The sequence below is a fragment of the Pithys albifrons genome, chromosome 9, assembly GCF_047495875.1.
Source record: "Pithys albifrons albifrons isolate INPA30051 chromosome 9, PitAlb_v1, whole genome shotgun sequence".
NCBI classification, from domain to species: Eukaryota; Metazoa; Chordata; class Aves; order Passeriformes; family Thamnophilidae; genus Pithys; species Pithys albifrons.
Window position 1 is genome coordinate 32854071 of NC_092466.1, and position 18487 is coordinate 32872557.

The window sequence follows — 18487 nt, forward strand, 5'->3', positions numbered from 1 at the left end:
TTATATAACTACAGCCAAGCTACTTTTACAACCCAAGTAATAACCCCACCATAAATTCCATTCTTTTCCAATAATGGTGTAGGAAAAACCTTACTCCTTCGACCTCCCTGTTATAATTCATTTGTTACCTGACAAGGTTGTAGGGAATAAAGTGATTTAACACTATCTTGTTTATTTCTTTATGTGGGTGTAAGTTGGATCTTTGAGCTTAATTGACAGACCATGTGTTTCTTTTCAAGTCTCTGTAGGGGCCACAGTAACTCCTTTGTTTTACTGACACAAATCACATCTATGCTTATCACACCACTGACACAGGTAAAACCTGAGTGCACCTTTGCTTTCCAAGCGTGTGCAGAAGCCCCCAGAAATTGCCAGAGAGCTTGCTGCTTAGCAGCTCCTTGCACATACACACACATCCAAGGCTGTGGGCCATGCAGCCCCAGCCTGGCAATGCTGCAGCTACACCAAACTTATGCTGACCTCACGCATAAGGCAAATGCTGCCACCTGCTCCCCACCTCCAAATCCCCCACGAGGATCCCCACCAGTATTCCAGCTGGGAAACAGCCCAAGAGTAGAGGGAGCTGGGGGTGTTTAGCCTGGAGAAGAGGAGGCTCAGAGGTGACCTCAGCACTGTCTGGAACTCCCTGAAGGGAAGTTCTGGCCAGGTGGGGGTTGGTCTCTTCTCCCAGGCACTCAGCAATAGGACAAGGGGGCACGATGGGCTCAAGCTCTGCCAGGGGAAATTGAAGTTGGAGGGCAGAAAAAACTTCTTTGCAGAGAGAGTGCTCAGGCATTGGAATGGGCTGCCCAGAGAGGGGGTGGATTCCCCATCCCTGGAGGTTTTTCAACTGGGATTGGCCGTGGCACTGAGTGCCACGATCTGGTAAAGGGACTGGAGTTGGACCAAGGGTTGGACTTGATGATCTCGGAGGTCTTTTCCAACCCAATCCATTCTATGATTCTATATAAAGCTGGTAACAGAAATGTACAAAACCCCACAGAACTAAACTATGTCAGGAGTATCCATGACTTTATCCTCTTGCTGCAACAGGAGGGACCTATGCTGTTCATCCCTCTCTATTGCTGCATTCTCTGCTCTTCATTGCCAGCCATGCCTCTCTTCCAAAAACCACAGAATCATAGAATCAATGGGCTTGGAAAAGACCATGCAAAAATACACCTCTCAACAGTGGTATTATTTTGCTGTCTTGCACTACTTTCACAGACAGACTATTCTGAGTTGGAAGGGACCCACAAGGACCATCGGGTCCAGCTCTTAAGTCAGTGGCCCACACAGGGGATTGAACCCATGGCCTTGGCATTATTACAACCAAGTTTTAACCAACTGAGCTGATCTCAGGGCCCTTCCCTACTCTCCTCCCCAGACTCAGCAGGTTTTTTACACAACAAGCCCCTAATAGTGATGTTTTATTGCTTTTCTTTGCTTCCCTGGAGTTTTTCTGCAGCACTGTCACCAAAAAATGTGGCATCTCAGAAAAACTTACAAATTCAGGAAAAAAAAAGGATGAGGTCGAAGAGAGAAAAACAAAACAAAATCTGTCCAGGAAAAATACTTTTAAATTTTAAAGGTAAAGGGAAAAATAAATTCTTTATAAAACACTCACAGCACTTTTGTGCAGTATGAATCTATAGCAAATGCCCTCCAGCAACTTCAAGCAACTCAATCCTTCTCATCTCTTATGTCCAGTAACTGCAGGTGGGGCAGGAAGAGGATAAAACAGAACAGCTTCTGTATTGCTGCAGAAGCTGAGTCTACTCAGGATTGGCATTTTTGTTTAATATTACAAAGTGAGACTATGTTGAGGGTTGTATTCTAACACAACAGATACTGGGAGATGAAAGTAAAAACTGACAACCTCAAGGCATTTTGTGGTTAATTATTTTCTCTCCAAGTACTACCACAAAAGAGCCAAGCAGTCACAGACAGCATGAGGCTTCCAGGGGAATCCAAGAGTCACAGTGGGGGCTTTTCCCTCCTGCAAGCTGTTATTGGAGAAGTTCAAGCCAAAGCAAACATCTACCTGAGTCTATTTGTATGGAAGCACAAAGTGCTGTGCCCTCCAATACATTTTGGAAGCACAAAGTGCTGTGCCCTCCAATACATTTTGGTGTCCCTCAGCTTTAGGATTCCACAGTATCCCAATCACCTGAAACTGCCACAGACTTCATCAGCTTTTTGAAATAGCAAATCTCAACTTCCATAAACAGAGAAAGAACATCCTGCAACTACTGATGTCTGGAGCAGAGACCGATGCAGCTGAGAATGAACCTGGGCAGCAAGAGGGGCAGTTTGACTCAAGTCACTGCTGGTGCAGCTGCTGTGGATGCAGGAACCCTCTGCTGGCTCAGGGGAAGGAAGGAGGGCAGTCCAGAGGAGGAGCAGCCACTGCTTTTGGGGCACTGCAGGCTAATGCCACTCAGGCCAGGCTGAGCTGACAGTGGCATTAATTAAAAGCATGTATTGTACCTTAGTAATCTCTCAGCTGAAAGGCTGGAAATGGTATTTAAGAGGATTCTCTGTTACTGTTGGATATTAACATCTGTTTTCTGTGTTTTAAAGCAGATGGTGGAGAACTCGCTGTCTTAGCATGTTCTCCCCCATTACTTCTGCCCTGTACATGAAGAAAATGGTCTTAAGACAGATAAAAGGAGATGCCATGCAGGCAGTTCAACCAAGATGATGAAACTGTGGTTACTGAAGTGATAGCAGTGAACAGCTTTTATGAAATTAATAAAAAACTTTCAGTGTCCCCCACTATTTCCTGTACCAGAGCAAATAACAAAATGGATGATTGATTTTCTCTCATGAAAAAGCAAATATATTGGAAATGTGAATTGCTGGCTTCAAAAATCCACAGCATCATAAACTATATAATTGAACTCCAATATCTGAAAGATGCAACAGCTATCAAGTCTCATTTTTGTGAACAAGAACTTCAGGTGTTTTCAGTATATACTTTCTAGAAAATAACACAGAATCAGAAAATATCCATTTATCTGTACACGAAAGGGCTAAACAATTTAAGTGCCAGTCAAAACATAGTTCAGAGGAAAGACTAAATTCCTCCATTCATTTTTATAATGGAAAAACACATACAATGTTTAAATCAGAGGGGGTAAAAAATTATAGGACATTTGCATTTAAAGCTTGAGCAAAACTTAGGGGAAACAAAGTTATGACAATTTTTTGAGAAAGAAAGCAGAGAACACACAAGCCCTGCTTGGAAAGCAGAGCTTCTCAGGCTGGATTTCAGTGTGCATGGACACACTGCTGGCTGCTGAGGGTTCCCACCCAACTGCTCTGGGAGAGGAGAGAGTACACCCAGCTGGTAGACTGGAATGGAGATGCTTTGCCTGGATCTCTCCTACAGCCAAAGATACTCTCTGAAAAACACCTCAGTTCCTCAGCTCCTGGCTCCTTGGTATTCCTGATTTTGCTGATTGGCCAAACTTCGTGAACCAAGATTTGGGCAGGGCTCTCCCCACGTGGGTGAGCCCTTCCAGCCTGTGCAGGGGATGTTTTAGGTGAGGCATAACGTGCACAGAACTGGCCCCACTGTTTCAGTCCCAAGGTCCATCTGCTATGGTCAAGCGAGCTTGGACAGTGACAGGGAAGTCCTCGGGACTGTCACAGCCCCCGGGACCGACCGGGGCTGACCCTGCTGAGCATCCGAGATCTGACAGGATGGGGTGGCAGGGAGGGATTCAACTGCCAGGGGACAGTCCCACTGAGACTCGAACTCATGACCTTGACCATTTCAACATGTGACATGCTTAATGGTGCCTGCTGGAGAGATAGGAAGGGAAACATCCCTACAAGAGTGCTGGAATTATTAAAATTCAAGGAAAGGAAGCCTGCAGGGTCTGGATTCTTGCAAGGAGTCCTGGCAGTTTTTGCCATTCTCCTCACTGCAGGTACATGTGTGTCAATAGAGAACCAGACCTGTACTACCAAAATACAGCAGTCAGCCCCAGGCTGTCATGCTGGCATTGAAGAAACAGATGAATTACACTGGACAAGCCACATACAAAATGTTCAATGCAGCTGTCAGAGCAGGGTTGCAATGGCCTAGAAATATGATGTGCATTCCCACTGATCAGCTGAGCATCTTGCTTACCCTAATACCTCTCTCCATGTTACTTGAACTACCACACTGACTTATTTACAAACTCCCACAGCCACAAAGTCACCTCCTATATTTAGTGGTTTATCACATATCAAGCAATATTTAACACGACTAGCAGCATATTAAGTTCTAAGTAGCAAGGAAAGATGGGAATGAAAATTAAGGCTCTATCTCCCACAAATGTGCCAAGTATTATGTGCTTTTCATTAGTAACCTGGTACACAGAACTGCTTCACACCTACTAACTTTATAAACAGAGGGTTTCCATCTCTCTCTCAATAGTTAAGAGAAAACCAGAACTCAGTAAAAAGACTGAGATCCAAGGTTCTGCTTATGCCAGTGCATACCTCATCTTTGTTAAAATATCTGATATAAATACTGCATGGGATTTAATGACTTATAAAAGTTGTTTATCATCATATAGAGGTTAAGCTAAATCATGAACATTAATGTGTTTTTCTTGCATTTCCCTTCCTTTCATGATGCTCCAGAATGGATATGACTCACTAATCACCCTGCACCACTTTGGTCACTATCAGCAAGCTCCAGCAAGATCCCACCCTCAAAGGAAGTGAGCCCAAACTTCACTATGTCAGATACACTTCTGAAACATCCTAAACTCTTAGCTCCTCACAACTCTCCAGCATCTCTATATTTACCATCTCTCAGGTATTCCAGAGGACTATTAGAGGAACCAGAGTCTTCTTCAAAGCCACCACTGAACTGAAGTATAATGGTAACAAACCCAAAATGGATATTAGCAAAACAGCACTACAGATTTATATTCTACTTTTCAAAAACAGAAGTCTGTTTGCTTTTGTGGGCTCTTGTCCTTCTTTCTCATGCATTTGCTCAAGCCAAGATTTTGTTTGCACACCAGGACAGTAACAAGGACTCTCACACACTACAAGTGACACTGCAGATTTTACTTATCTGACAACATTCAAGAAAATTCTCCCAATCAAAAGTGACTTACATGGGCAGAAACAATTTTTCCTTCATCAAATCATATGCTGGCAGCTCTTTAATTCTTTATTCTATTATTATTGAGGTGACACTAACATTGAATTCATTTCTCATGAAGCATTCATGAAATTCCAGGAGCAGACATTATGTGTTGAGCATTGGCTCTCACACACATGCCTAGATCATTTCATTTATTCAATAGTCAAAATATTGGCTCATAATTTCATTTGAGGGAAAAAAAATTACCTACAATAGAGGATGATTAATGTAACAAAAGCAAAAAACTTTCCTCCAGGCTTTGTCAGTTCTGTACCTTCCTTTTCCCCTCTGCTCCACTGGAATTTTTGCTGGTCAAATCTGCAGAATTCCTAAGACTCCAAGGTGTTTCCTGTAGGTGTTGTTTTTGTTGCTGGATTTATTTTTGGTCAGTATTTTGGGGCATTTGGGGTGGGGACACTTTCTTTTAATTCTACTGTCTCAGATTTCAAGCCAAACCACATGTTTCTCTTCAAGAAATACATTTTTCAGAGCACATAAAGTACCATTTTTTTAACTCTATAGATTTAAGAACACTTGGGGGTGTCTACACATCCCCATTCTGAACTCTAATTGATATGCCTCACAGGGATGTAGGAGATAATTATTTTCCCTGTGGAGGGTTTTCAACTGATACAGCATAATCTGATTTACTGACAAATGCAGGAACCTCAATCTGTTCCTTCTTTCTTAGGTAAAATCCGAATTGCTTTCATAGGACATGGGCCTTATCTAAGAAAGCAGCAAATCCTGCACAATGAACACACCATTAGTAGGTAGGTAGATAGGCAGGGAGATAGACAGGTAGAGATAGATAGGTAGATAGGTAGATAGACAGACAGACAAAACTAACAAGCTTCCATTTTACCATAGGAAATTAAAAGCCTAGAAACTTAGATGGCTGTGGAGAAAATCAGTATTTTAGGCAAAATTAGATCTTAGGAGTTTCTGGTATCAGATGTGATACTGAAAGCATAGGTTTCAATTTCAATTAAAAAGCTGCATCTGGATGCAGAATAATCCATTATAAAGGTGCACCTGAACCCCTGGAGAAATAAAGAAGCTGAAGAAACCAACAATCTTCTTACAAATCCAGTAATACATGAGTGGGATGTGAAACACAGAAAGGTTCAAGCTTTAACAACAGGTATTGAAACCAAATGACTCAGGGAAAACCCTAAACTGTGATATTTTCAGATCACCTTATCCTGATAGAACTTCCTTTCTCCCAGACTTGCATTTGTTCAACAGAGTAAAATGCACCTCTCAAGCTTGCTATTGAACATATTAACAATATTTGCTCTTCATCTTTTATTTCCACTCCTTTTAGCACAAAAGGGTAAGAATACTTAGGCCACCATGTAAACTACAGTGTTCTCCAAAGAACCAATAACCTTGAAATTATGGGGCCTCAAGGCTACAACACACAGGTCACATTCACAGAAACCACTGAAATCTTTGCTCTAAACAGATCTAACTGCACAAGTTTTTATAGCTCTATAATTCTGAACATGTCAGAGTGTGAATTAAGTTATGTTACTTCATATTTTAGAAAAAGAGTGTCTGTAGCTGTGCCGTTTTTCATTCATTTCCTTAAGAAAAGTTCAACCTTTTAAGTTGTTGATAATCAGAAGAATTTACCCTTTCCTGCTCACATGTTATTACCACTTGATTTGGTTTTTGTGTATTGCAAGTTAAAGATCAAAACAGGTATTGCTTTCTAAGAGTAAAAATATTCCCAATTTGCCTGTCCCATGACAATGCTCATTCAAACAGGTATGATTTCAGAAACAGAACAACATATTTCTGCCACTGCAATTAACCACTATTAACCACTCCTGTGTTAAGCACAAAGAGAAAATAAATTATCCAAGTATTTGCTCTGTATTTGCCATTTGGTCTCCATTTGCTATACTGAACTGTATAGATGGAATGTGAATTTAGACTAAAGAGCACAAGTGAACATCTGTGGTGTGTGACAAGACAGAGCACGGTCAGGGTGCTGTGCTGGGAACAGGAACAGCCATACCTGTGGGCACAAGGTCTCTATGTGATTAGCTGCTGTTTGGACAATCTTCCTTCCTTCTTCATTTGTTGACAGCGAACAGGCAAGATTTGCAACCTTAAACAAGAGAAACAAACACACTTAAATCAAACAGCCTTGTAAGGAAAGATGCACTCCCAGACTCTTCAACTTGCCAGAAGAGCCTTTGTTTTGGGGGGGAAACAATTTTTCAAAGAACACATTTGAACCAGGAAACACTGGGGAGAAAAAGGAGCTGTGGAAAGGGGTGACAGTGACATGGAACCCCATGACCTCATCCCAGCTGAGGCTCATCAGGTAACAGCTGCAGAGTGTTGTTTAGATAAGGTGAGGAACTGTCAAAGAACCCAAGGCTTCAGCTAGGATTGCCTGGCTATTTTTGAGAGCCCTTCAAATCACGTCCAGCTTTTTAATTTTTTTTAAACTTGTTTTTAAGACCTTAAAGCTCAAATAACATTTGCCTTTATTTGCTGTAATGAAACACAGAGTTAATTTATGCCCTGCAATTCTTCTTTCATCAACATTTTAGGACACTACAAGTTCACTGATGGCCTGTTGCCAAAGGCTTTTATTGCTCTAACTTAATTGACGTAAAGTAACCACAAAGGATTAGTTAGTGCACAGAGAAATTAATTACTTTTTCTACTGCAAAGTCAGAAAAGACTAAGTAAGGCACTTTCTGAAGGGGATGAGTGCCAGAATGCAGGGCCTTTATGTACACCTGTGCCTACATGTAAATACTTCATGCACCTATACCTGGGATTCCCACAGAACTCACTGGTTCCCCATCTGTGGGATGCATTACCTTGTCCACATACAACATAATCATTAAGACTGAAGGAATCCAGTTTTCATGGATGCATTGACACAGTATTCTCTTTTTTTTGAAGTAAACTGCCATGGGTTGGGTTTTTTTATGCAGTATCTGAAAAAAACTGGGTTTGATTCTATGCTTCCCCTCCCAACTCTTCAGCTAAAACTACCAATAGATTATTTGGTGTCATCACAAGACAACTCTACAAGATGCTATTCCCTCACCTTCAAAAAAATCAGCTATTTCTCTTTGGATGGAAGGCCAGAGATTTCCACTATTGGTCCCAACAACTACTTCATGTTTCTTTGAATATTTTAATTCCTTTGCCCCAGTCACTGAGCTGCTTCTGTATGGCCAATGTAACACTGTGTTCATTCACACTTTGTTAATTCACCATCCCAAACAAACAAAGCATTTGACAAGGCTCGGTGCAAACCTTATTGATCTGTTTCTGAAACAGCTTCTCTATGCCTAAAACAGCAACAATTCAAAGCTAAAAATAAAAGGCAATACCAGCCATTCCACAAGGGCAAAATAAACCCTGGGCAGCCTTTTTTTCTCTTTACCGTAAGGTTGCTCAGGTTTTTCAGTTTCATTTTGTGATTCCCAGAAAAACTATACTTTTCAGTCCTTAGGATCCAATGCAAACACGTGTGACACGTAGCTCCTGTTTGTCAGCAAGAACAGTTTCATGACTGAGTTCTCTGCTGTAAGCAGTAACTGGTTTGTCCCTTTCTCGATGAGAAAAGCAGATACAGAGACAGCTTAGAACAACTTTTCATCCTTTTTCCCAGTTGCACAGGCTTCAACATTTCAGTACAAATGCAGTCCTTGATTTAAATTGTGTCATAAAGTCACAGAATAAGAAAGTAGGTTGAAAGAGGCTTCCTGCCAGAAATCATTTAGTTCAACTCCCTGTTCAAAATATGAGAATGAACTCCAAACCAATCTGTGCCAACATCTCTATGGAGCAGATCAGCACCTGGGCACAAAGCGTGTGTATGTTACCTGATCATGAGAAGATTAGAAGGGTAGGAAAGCATTGCTCTGCCCTGACAAAGCATGCTCAGGTTGGAAAGGATCTCTTAGTCCACAATTATTGCCTTTTGTTCAAAGTCAATGGCCATGAGGGTTTCTTATATAGAGGAAAAACTGTTTCTGATCTTACACTTCCCCTCCTGATTCTTCAGCTCTAGGTATCCCTTGGTGATGGCCCAGTTCATAAACTCACCATTCTCAAAGCACAACCAGCAAACTAAGGACACAAGAATTAAGAACTTATGCTAGGCAACTTTATATCAGCAGACAGAGGCTGGTATTATTTACATTAGATGTCTTTTAAAAACATGTATGAAGGTAAAGACACTAGTATTGATTACTTCAGAATAAATACATCCTGTTACATTTCTGATGTGCATTGGGAATTCATATTACTGGTGTGAATTTAGTCCTTTGCCTTCCATTTTGGTCAATTGTGTTTGCATGAGAAAATGGGTGAGTTTTGTTCTGGCAGCCAAGCAGCACTATGTTCTTTTATGCATAAATAAAAGGGGGCTCTGCCAGTCTCAGCAGTAGGTGACCAGACTCACAGATATTCCACCCCAAAGACACTTCAGGCTTCCAGTAAGTCATTAACATTGTCTCACCCATCAGTACAGTCAGCTGGTATTTCCCTCACCACCTCCTGAAGGGATCTCCTTAACACAAATCCAAACCACAATTCAAATAAATCAAATGGAATGAGTCAAACCTGCACATGTAATTCTTCCAGGCACAGGGAAGGGCATTTGAGAACCTGAAGACTCTTTTGAGGCTGTAATGTTGCTAATAAGGAGGACAAGCTGTTTCACCAACACTAAATGCCTAAATCCCATAAGAAAAAAAATCAAGCCCTAGCCCAGACTTATCACCTTATTGTCATGAGTACCATACATGTCTGAAGGGATTTTTGCAATTTGAGAAACCTTCATTACACTACAGTCTCTCCCCTAAGCAACATAAGATACACGAAGACATACATTCCTTTTGTACTCTCCAAGAGACAGTAGCTCCCCTTAATGGACTTAAGGCCCAAGGACAATGCAACTTCGAAAACAAACAAAACTGAAAAAGGAAAAGTCAATGATACCTCTCAGCAAAAAAATAATTCTCTTTCTAAATAGCAAAGTTTGCCAGGGCAGATACGAAGCTTTCTTGTGGGCTGGTCTGAACTTTACAGAAAAAAATAATCATAATCATTCTCCCCAAAGATTTTTAAGATCCTAAGAAACCAGTTGCACAGCTCTTCCTTGAAAATATAAAGAACATCCTTGATGAGGTTTAGAAACATCAATTAACATACTAAATAAAGTGCAGTGGGAAGAGAAAGACTTTGAACTGAGCAGATAAGTGCAGAACTGACAGGAGATAAAATATTCCATTAGCCTGATGGATTTTTAGATTATGAGGACACCAAAGACTGCATTATTTGATGCCCATTACCTGTACACAAAACACACATCAGTGTACATTTGTATTATTCCTGAAGTTTCTTACAGGCACTTTAACTTGTGTATTTATTTTCACTGTTGACTGAGGGTTTGCCTTCCTTTATGGGGGGATGGAGTTCCTCTCTTTAGAATGTGGTGAGTCACCAACTTTTTAGACTAGAAATAGTTGAAGAGTAGGATCTATGTATAGTAGGTGCAACCAGCTAAAAACAGAAATTCAACTAATCAAATTCCTCTTACTGACTCCCACATTACATGAACACACACGCGCCTAGGAGAGGGCACAGCTGGAAACGTGTGCCTGAGCTTTTCCAGCTCCTGTTCTTTATCAAGCAATAGAAAGGAAAGGAAAGGCAAGACATACAGAGATACATTATACATGAACAAGTTCCCACTGCTGTCCAAACTTATTTGGGATGAAAAGCTTTTTCCTTGCTTATGCTCACACAAGCTCATTCCTGTGGCATATCCTAATGTTCTCTCCCCAAACAGAAGATCCATGCTTTGAGAACTCCTCAGTCTCTTTCAATCTCATTTCCAAATGCTTTGCACTGGATAGTACAATGCAAAATGGAAAAAAACCAATAAAATACAGAGGGAAAAATCTTAGAGATCTACTTATTACTTCCAGTAGATCTCCAGAAAGCTGTGAAGGATTCTTCAGAAAGGTGCAATGATGTGCAACAGCCAACACCCCGAAGGCATCATCTGTTGCTGGAAGTAATTAAGATCATGTCATCTCCTTTCTGTACACAAAACTGTTCCCAATCCTTTAAGAACATCAGGGAAAGTGGCACTTCACATGCAAAGTGAGTCTGCCTCTTACCTGTGAGGGGAACAAAAGGTCTTGTCATGATGATTTTGTTAAAAAGAAAGAGGAGTCCTAGGGAGAGACTTTCCAGCCATGACTCACTGACACAAGACAGCGGTTCGGGAATGAGTGCTGGCTCAGAGCTCACTCCAAGGTGAGAACACAAATGCAAAGCCAAACACAAGTGAGATTTTGAAGTAGTAAAAGAGTAATCACTCCAGTGCCTCACCACCTGTCTCACTCTCAGCTGAGAACAACCTCACTGTTCTATTACTCAGACTGCACAGTAAGAACTAAATGTATTCCCAAGGATTTTTTTTAGTCAAATTCACTGTATTAACTCCCCAAAATAAGTTTTTGCTTGGGAACAGACTGTCTGCCAACTAACTAAATTCCTCTTCTATAAATTGTGCTAAATGAAACAATGTGTACTTTAGTTGTGATCCCTCTTTCTCCACTAACAGGAGCTCAGTTTCCTTTCATCCTTTTGACCAGACTCCTAATTCACTTATACTGTAAATCACTAAGGGTAACTAAATTGTTAATTCCAATCACTTCCTGTTGTCATAGTAAATATTTCCTGAGGAAAACCTTTTATTGAGGCAAGTCCCTCCCTTCCTAACCTAAAGCTAACCAGGCCCTTCACCACACTGCAGGTGAGCCTGAAGTCTATTATTTGTATATGTTTCTAGTGTACTGTAAAGAACTCACTGGTAACCCGATCTCTGCCACTGATGACCCTACAGAAATCCTCAGAAATCCTGGGAGAGTGTATAGCCTTGGATAACAAGGGCTGTGTTGATATTCAAGTCTTTTTGAAATATACTCTAAATCAAAAAAAGAAAAAACAATGATAGGTCTAAAATAAAAACTGACACATTTCAGATGTCAAGAAAACCTGTTTGTCACAAGATTTCAAATACAGTCTTTACTAGAAAGTTTAAAATACTGATCTGTTCATTTTGCAGGGTTTTTTGGTGGTGGGTTTTTTGAGTTTTGGGGGTTTTAATGCATGTAATAAATATCAGAATAAAAGGCTACTGGTGTTCCTTAAATCCAAGCATAAATATTTCCTGTGTATATCTCCAAAGAACATTAAGCAGATATATTGTCACTTTAAGGTGTAAATGATTTCCCCAAGGCACTGCTTAGGTTGCTGTAATGCAGGGAGTTAAAAAGGCCTAAGGATGATGCTTTGGCAAAAAACTCACAAAAGGCAAAGCCTCGAAGACCTCCCGATCCATGAAGCTTAATCTTTGTAACACCAAAGAGATGGGCACCAAATGCAAACACAGCAATGGGGCACGAGGGTGGAGACACCACCACAGCACAAAGGGACACAAAAACAGCCAAGTAATCCCCTCAGGTAGATGTTAAATCTGAGTAATCAATACAGAAGGTATTTCATTTGTAGGACAGCAACTGAATACTGAGCTGAGAAATAACATTTGAATTTCAGCATCAGAGCAGTCACCATAGCTTTAGATATAAATTATATACTCTGTGCAAACTGATTGCAACTGTCTGCTCTCCTCAAACCACAAATGAAAAAGGTACTTGGATATTCTTTGCTCCTGATTTTGTGGGACACAGAAATATCTTCTACAAGTTTATTATGCATTCTCAGTTCCTTCCAGTGGTGTTATTCATGAAGCCTTAAAAAGTCTTTGGAGGAAAATGACTGTTCATGCAAAAAAAAGAATCATGAAAAACCTACAAAGGTCAACATTAAATAATGACTCTATACTTTTTCAAGGAAATGGCTACATTGATGTATATATGTCTTCTAGTCATTGCTGCATTTTTATATGCATTTATGATTACTAGATGCATTTTTATGAGCTTGATAAAACTTACATAGACTAGAATATATGTTTATAGTGAAAAAACACATTTGTCTAGACTGAAAACTTACCTCCAGTGGGCAATAAAGTAATATCACAATGTTGCTTGTTTTCCAGTCCATTTTCTACCGTAAAACTTAATTTCTTTCCAGACCAACTCAAATAGTAATACTTCAGGTCAAAAGTTACAGCCTTAACTTTTATTAGCTTTTATTTCTGTGGGGATGAAGTTAAAATCTCTACTTGAAAATGCATTTAACAGGTATTACGTTGCTTACCCTGTCTCTTTTAGCTTTTCCTCTTGTACTCTTCCAGAAAGATTCTTGACTCTGCTAATGTAACTGCTGGGGGGCACTACACACCTGCAAGCCTCTTCCCTCACCTCTTGGGTCCTTCTGCAAACCTCTCAGTTGCTCATGTCTCCACCTCCTTCCCTTTTCTGCAGAACCGAATTACACCATTAATGCCATAATCACCCCGACCCAACAAAATTAGCTCTACCTGAGCCTTATCACTGCCCCCAGACAAGTGTAACCAACCACAGATGTTACCCCTCAGAGTATTATGTAACTTCAAATGTTTCCTGCCAAGTACTCCAAAGATTCTGCTTCTGTAATTAATAAAGGTATTTAAATACCAGTGGACCACAGAGTTGATTTTGGTTTTGGTTTGGTTTTTGGCAACATAACTGCAACTGGTTTGCTTCAAGTTCCATGTGCTCAGACAAGTGTTATCTTACACAAGTTCATTTAGGAGATTTGGTGAAAATCAAGTCAAACCAAATAAAACCATCAGCCAAAATAAAAATGGCAAATAAACACACACAGTACTCTGAGGCAAACACCACACATGTAAGGAAGAACTCTCTCCAGTAACATTTCAGAAATAATTTCCTCCTCAATAAAGGAGTCAGGCTCGATGCAGAGCCCCATTAAGCTTTCTCTCACTGCTTTGGGTCACAGTTCACACCTGAAGAGCTGAGTTAAGGCTTCCCTCTCCAGCCCTCAGTGAGCAGAGCCCTGGTTACAACCCAGAACAGGGACTGTATTTGGATTGCATTTGTGCACTGCCAACCCAGCTCAGCTGAAAGCTCCCCTAAACATAAACTGTGACCTGTCTCTCACTAATGGTCTCTTCAAAAAATGTCCATCCCCACCAGCTCCAGACTTAATGCACTGGAAAAACTGTGAAATGGCCTCTGATACCTGAACAAAAGTCCTTCCGTGGGCCCAAACAAAAATGCAAGTGAATGATCTAAAGGTAAACTGCTTGAGGAAACCTCCTCCTCAGCACCATTTACTGAGGATTAGCTACAAAGGGCTTTCCAGCAGCACCACATGAGCACAACAACACAAAAAAAACTACTTGAAAAGGATAACAGGAGAAGCAAAGAACTGAGTAAAACCCAACCATTTTTACTGCCTTGTCCTTGGCCCTTTTTTCACACAGACAGAACAAAAAACTATTTTAGCAGTATAAAGATGCTGTGTGTTAGATTAAACTGGAAGAGGACGGGGGTTCAAAAGGAGAAAGTGACTATCCAAGTCTGTCATGATGTAACTAACAACCAATCCCATCATTTTCCTTAGCTCAGCATCACATGGCAAATAAAACAGCAGTCCCACAGAGCAAGAGGACTCAGCCATGCACAGCATCAGCCAATTCCTTAAAATATCCAAGGGAAGGAGTGATCAAAACTCCCTGCCAGAACCCACAGCTATTGAGGGAAAGGGACACTGAGAAATGTCTAAGAAACAGGTTAGTGAGCTGCCTTAACTGCCTGACACCAGTGGGATTTGAGAAAATGAAACTCGGTAAGGATCAACCAGTTCTCACAACTGCATGAAACCCTCCATCTCCTACACTTCAATAATAAAGATGAAAATACAACAGATATAATAAACTGTCAATAGAATACTCAAGATTTCATGCCCATTCCTTCTATAAAACACTGGCAAGATTCAAAAATGTGCATAAATACAGCCTTAATTATTTTATTATGCTTTATTCAAATATCCCACAAAACAAAAAAAAAAAAAAAGAGAGAGAAAAATGTGAAAACAAAGGTCATCAACTTTTTCAAGATTCTGCCTGTGGCCATATCTGAAATCCATCACATTGAAAAGCCTTCCCAGAGCAAGTAAAAGTCCATCCCCCGATTCAAAAGACAAAATTTACTGAGGAAAGCAGATAAGAGCCTAAGGCAACTCATATAATGTACAAGCACCAACCACTCCTACTCCACACTAGTGAAGACATCAGATGTGTTTAACAAATTCTTTCCAAGTAGGAGCTCTTCAGAAAGAAAAGTAGCCCTATTTCAAAACTTACCATGAGTTAATTCTCTCTTTCAGTACTACTGGAATCTTTCTCCAACCCAATTGTCTCACTCCAACCTTCAGGACAGGTCAGCGCCAACTCAGCACAACATTCCCAGCACATTTGCACAGAGGGAATAAGATCTTATTTGCCAAAAAATGTTGGGTTTACACTTTAGAATTTATTGTGATAACTTTTCCCCTCAGGCTTTCCAGCAGCTGAAATGTTGATAACTGCTGTTCGCCAGAATTAAAGGAGAGTGACTCAGAGAAACCCTTGCAGAGAAGACTTAATGACTACTAGAAAGCAAAGCACAACCCTTCCCAGAGCCTCACTGAAGACAGGAAACAACGACAGAACACAGATGCATAAACTTGTACCTACCAGAGACAAAAAATGAATTCGCTTCAGAGTGGCACAGGATACAATTTACCCACACGTTCCCTGTGTTGTTACAAAGAGCTTTGGTCTATTCTTGTCCTGCTTCCACTCAACGGGGCTTGAAGAGGTGCTAACCAGAGAAGGATTACTGTAACACAGCTTTAACTTCCAGAATAACAGAAAATAACTAAGCCCCAACAAACACAGACCCAAACGCCACTCCAGCCCGGGCTGTACGTCCCTCACCCACAGCTCCGCTCCCAGAATATCCCTGTTGCTTAGTTGCACTCCCTCAGCTCCAAAGAGGCCATTTTGTCTCCAACAAGTGAGACTGAAAATCTCCGAGCCCAGAAAAAAAACCCTTCAACATACTGTTTTCTATTGTTGCCTCGCGGATTGCTATTTTAGAAGTTATGCGCCACAAAATTAAGGCAGCAGGGCAACCAAAGCTCGCTGCCGACAAAGGCAAAGTAACACCTGTTAAAGTGGACAATAAGTCAGAAAACACGCGGCGCTTGGCAGGTTTTGGCAGCGCGCCCTCAGCGCCCGGGGCGGCTCCGGCACTGCCCGGGAGGGCTCCGCGCGGGGCTGAGAACCAAACCCGCCCGCACCGTGTGAGAGGGAGCCTTATGGCACAGAGCTGTGTGTGTGAGAGAGAGCCTCATTGCACACTGCTGTGTGTGAGAGAGCGAGCCTTATGGCACACAGCTGTGTGTGTGAGAGAGACAGAGAGAGAGCGAGCCTTATGGCACAGAGCTGTGTGTGTGAGAGAGAGAGAGCGAGCCTTATGGCACACAGCTGTGTGTGTGAGAGAGAGCGAGCCTTATGGCACACAGCTGTGTGTGAGAGAAAGAGAAAGAGAGAGAGAGAGCGAGAGAGCGAGCCTTATGGCACACAGCTGTGTGTGTGAGAGAGCGAGCCTTATGGCACACAGCTGTGTGTGTGTGTGAGAGAGACAGCGAGCCTTATGGCACACAGCTGTGTGTGAGAGAGCCTCATTGCACACTGCTGTGTGTGAGAGAGCGAGCCTTATGGCACACAGCTGTGTGTGTGAGAGAGAGAGAGCCTCATTGCATACAGGTGTGTGTGTGAGAGCCTCTTTGCATACAGGTGTGTGGGTGTCCTATGGCACACGGGAGTGTCTGAGCCCTATTACACGCCGGTGGGAGAGTTTGAGCTTCATTGCACATAGAGGGAAGTGTGTTTGTTTGAGCCCCATTGCACACGTGTGTATGACCCCCCATTGTACACAGGGGTGTGTTTGAGCCCCACTGCACACAGAGGAGTGTGGGTCTGAGCCCCACTGCACTCACAGCAAGCTGTGTGAGGCCCATTGCACACACAGGGTGGTGTGTGAGCCCCACTGCACACACGGGGGCTGTGTGTGAGCCCCATTGCACACAGGGTGGGAGGGTGAGCCCCATTGCACACACAGGGGTGTGTGTGAGCCCCACTGCACACACGGGGGCTGTGTGTGAGCCCCATTGCACACAGGGTGGGAGGGTGAGCCCCATTGCACACACAGGGGTGTGTTTGAGCCCCATTGCACACAGGGGTGTGTGAGCCCTATTCCACACACAGGGGGTGTGTGCAAGAGCCCCACTGCACACAGGGAGGGGGAGGGGGGGTGAGCCCCATTGCACACAGGGGGCTGTGTTTGAGCCCCACTGCACATACCGGGGGCTGTGTTTGAGCCCCACTGCGCACACAGGGGAATGTGTTTGAGCCCCTCACCGCCCCGAGCCCGGCCGGGTCAGACAGCTCGGCGCCTGGAAGGGTTTGCAGAGCCCGGTCACTGGCTCTGTGAGCAGCCCGCCTCAGCATTACCACCTCCCACTGCCTCTGGGTTTGTTCTCCTCTCGCTGAGTGTCCCAAACTCACTGCACGCAACAGGCAGGAGGTCTGGGCATGTGCTGACCTCATGCAAGAAACCTTCCCTACTGAAGTGAATTGAAATGCAAGATTGGAATTTAAGGTGGTAAACACACTTAGGAAGCTTTATGTGAGTTACTCCAGCCAACAGTACATGCAGTGGCTACAACGTAATCCCTTACTCACTCATAATTAAGTATATCAGTGTATATACTCCATAAATAAGTTGTCTGTAAAACTAAATAAATGTTTCATTGCTCCAGTGGTAAAAACCTCACCCGTGCCACACACACATAATACATTCTTATACATTACAGTATATTTTTATGCATTCGTGACAGGCTACATTTCAAATACCTTGTAAAAATACAATTAACCCTCTGATTCATTTTTACCCTTCCTTTATCTCTTACATGAACAAGTAATTTTTCTCAGGTGTATTAGTTTTTATTCTCCTCTTTGTGAATGGTGCCATGACAGCCAATTCCAATTGCAGTGGAGCTGGAGATAGGCTTGTAGCTACTCTAGTTTATATTGTACTAACATAAAAAGTTTCTGTCAGTGGAAGTCTCAATTTCGGTTAACAGAGTTTTAAAGGTTCATAAAACATTTTATAAGAAACCCTTGACTAATTTTTGGTTTGCGATCTCTGGTCTAGGAAAGGTGAAACTGAGCACAAAGAGAACACTTAAAACTGTTCATAAGCCTTGCAACCAAAACTTACATATAGAATCATATATAATATTGGATTTCCAAGCTGC

At 42.0% G+C, this 18487-nt stretch overlaps 1 protein-coding gene across 4 annotated transcripts in view; it reads right to left on the reverse strand.

Annotated features, from left to right (window-relative positions):
* Nucleotides 1–18487, reverse strand: part of LOC139675769 (catenin alpha-3) — a 183992-nt gene that overhangs the window by 151153 nt on the left and 14352 nt on the right. For 2 of the 4 annotated variants that reach the window (XM_071563844.1, XM_071563842.1), the window contains exon 3: nt 7182–7274. In XM_071563844.1, coding sequence (XP_071419945.1) covers nt 7182–7274 — 93 coding nt within the window. Of the gene's footprint in view, nt 1–7181; nt 7275–15485; nt 15526–15857; nt 16266–18487 lie in introns of those variants that run through there. The other 2 variants (XM_071563847.1, XM_071563843.1) reach the window with 2 other exon arrangements.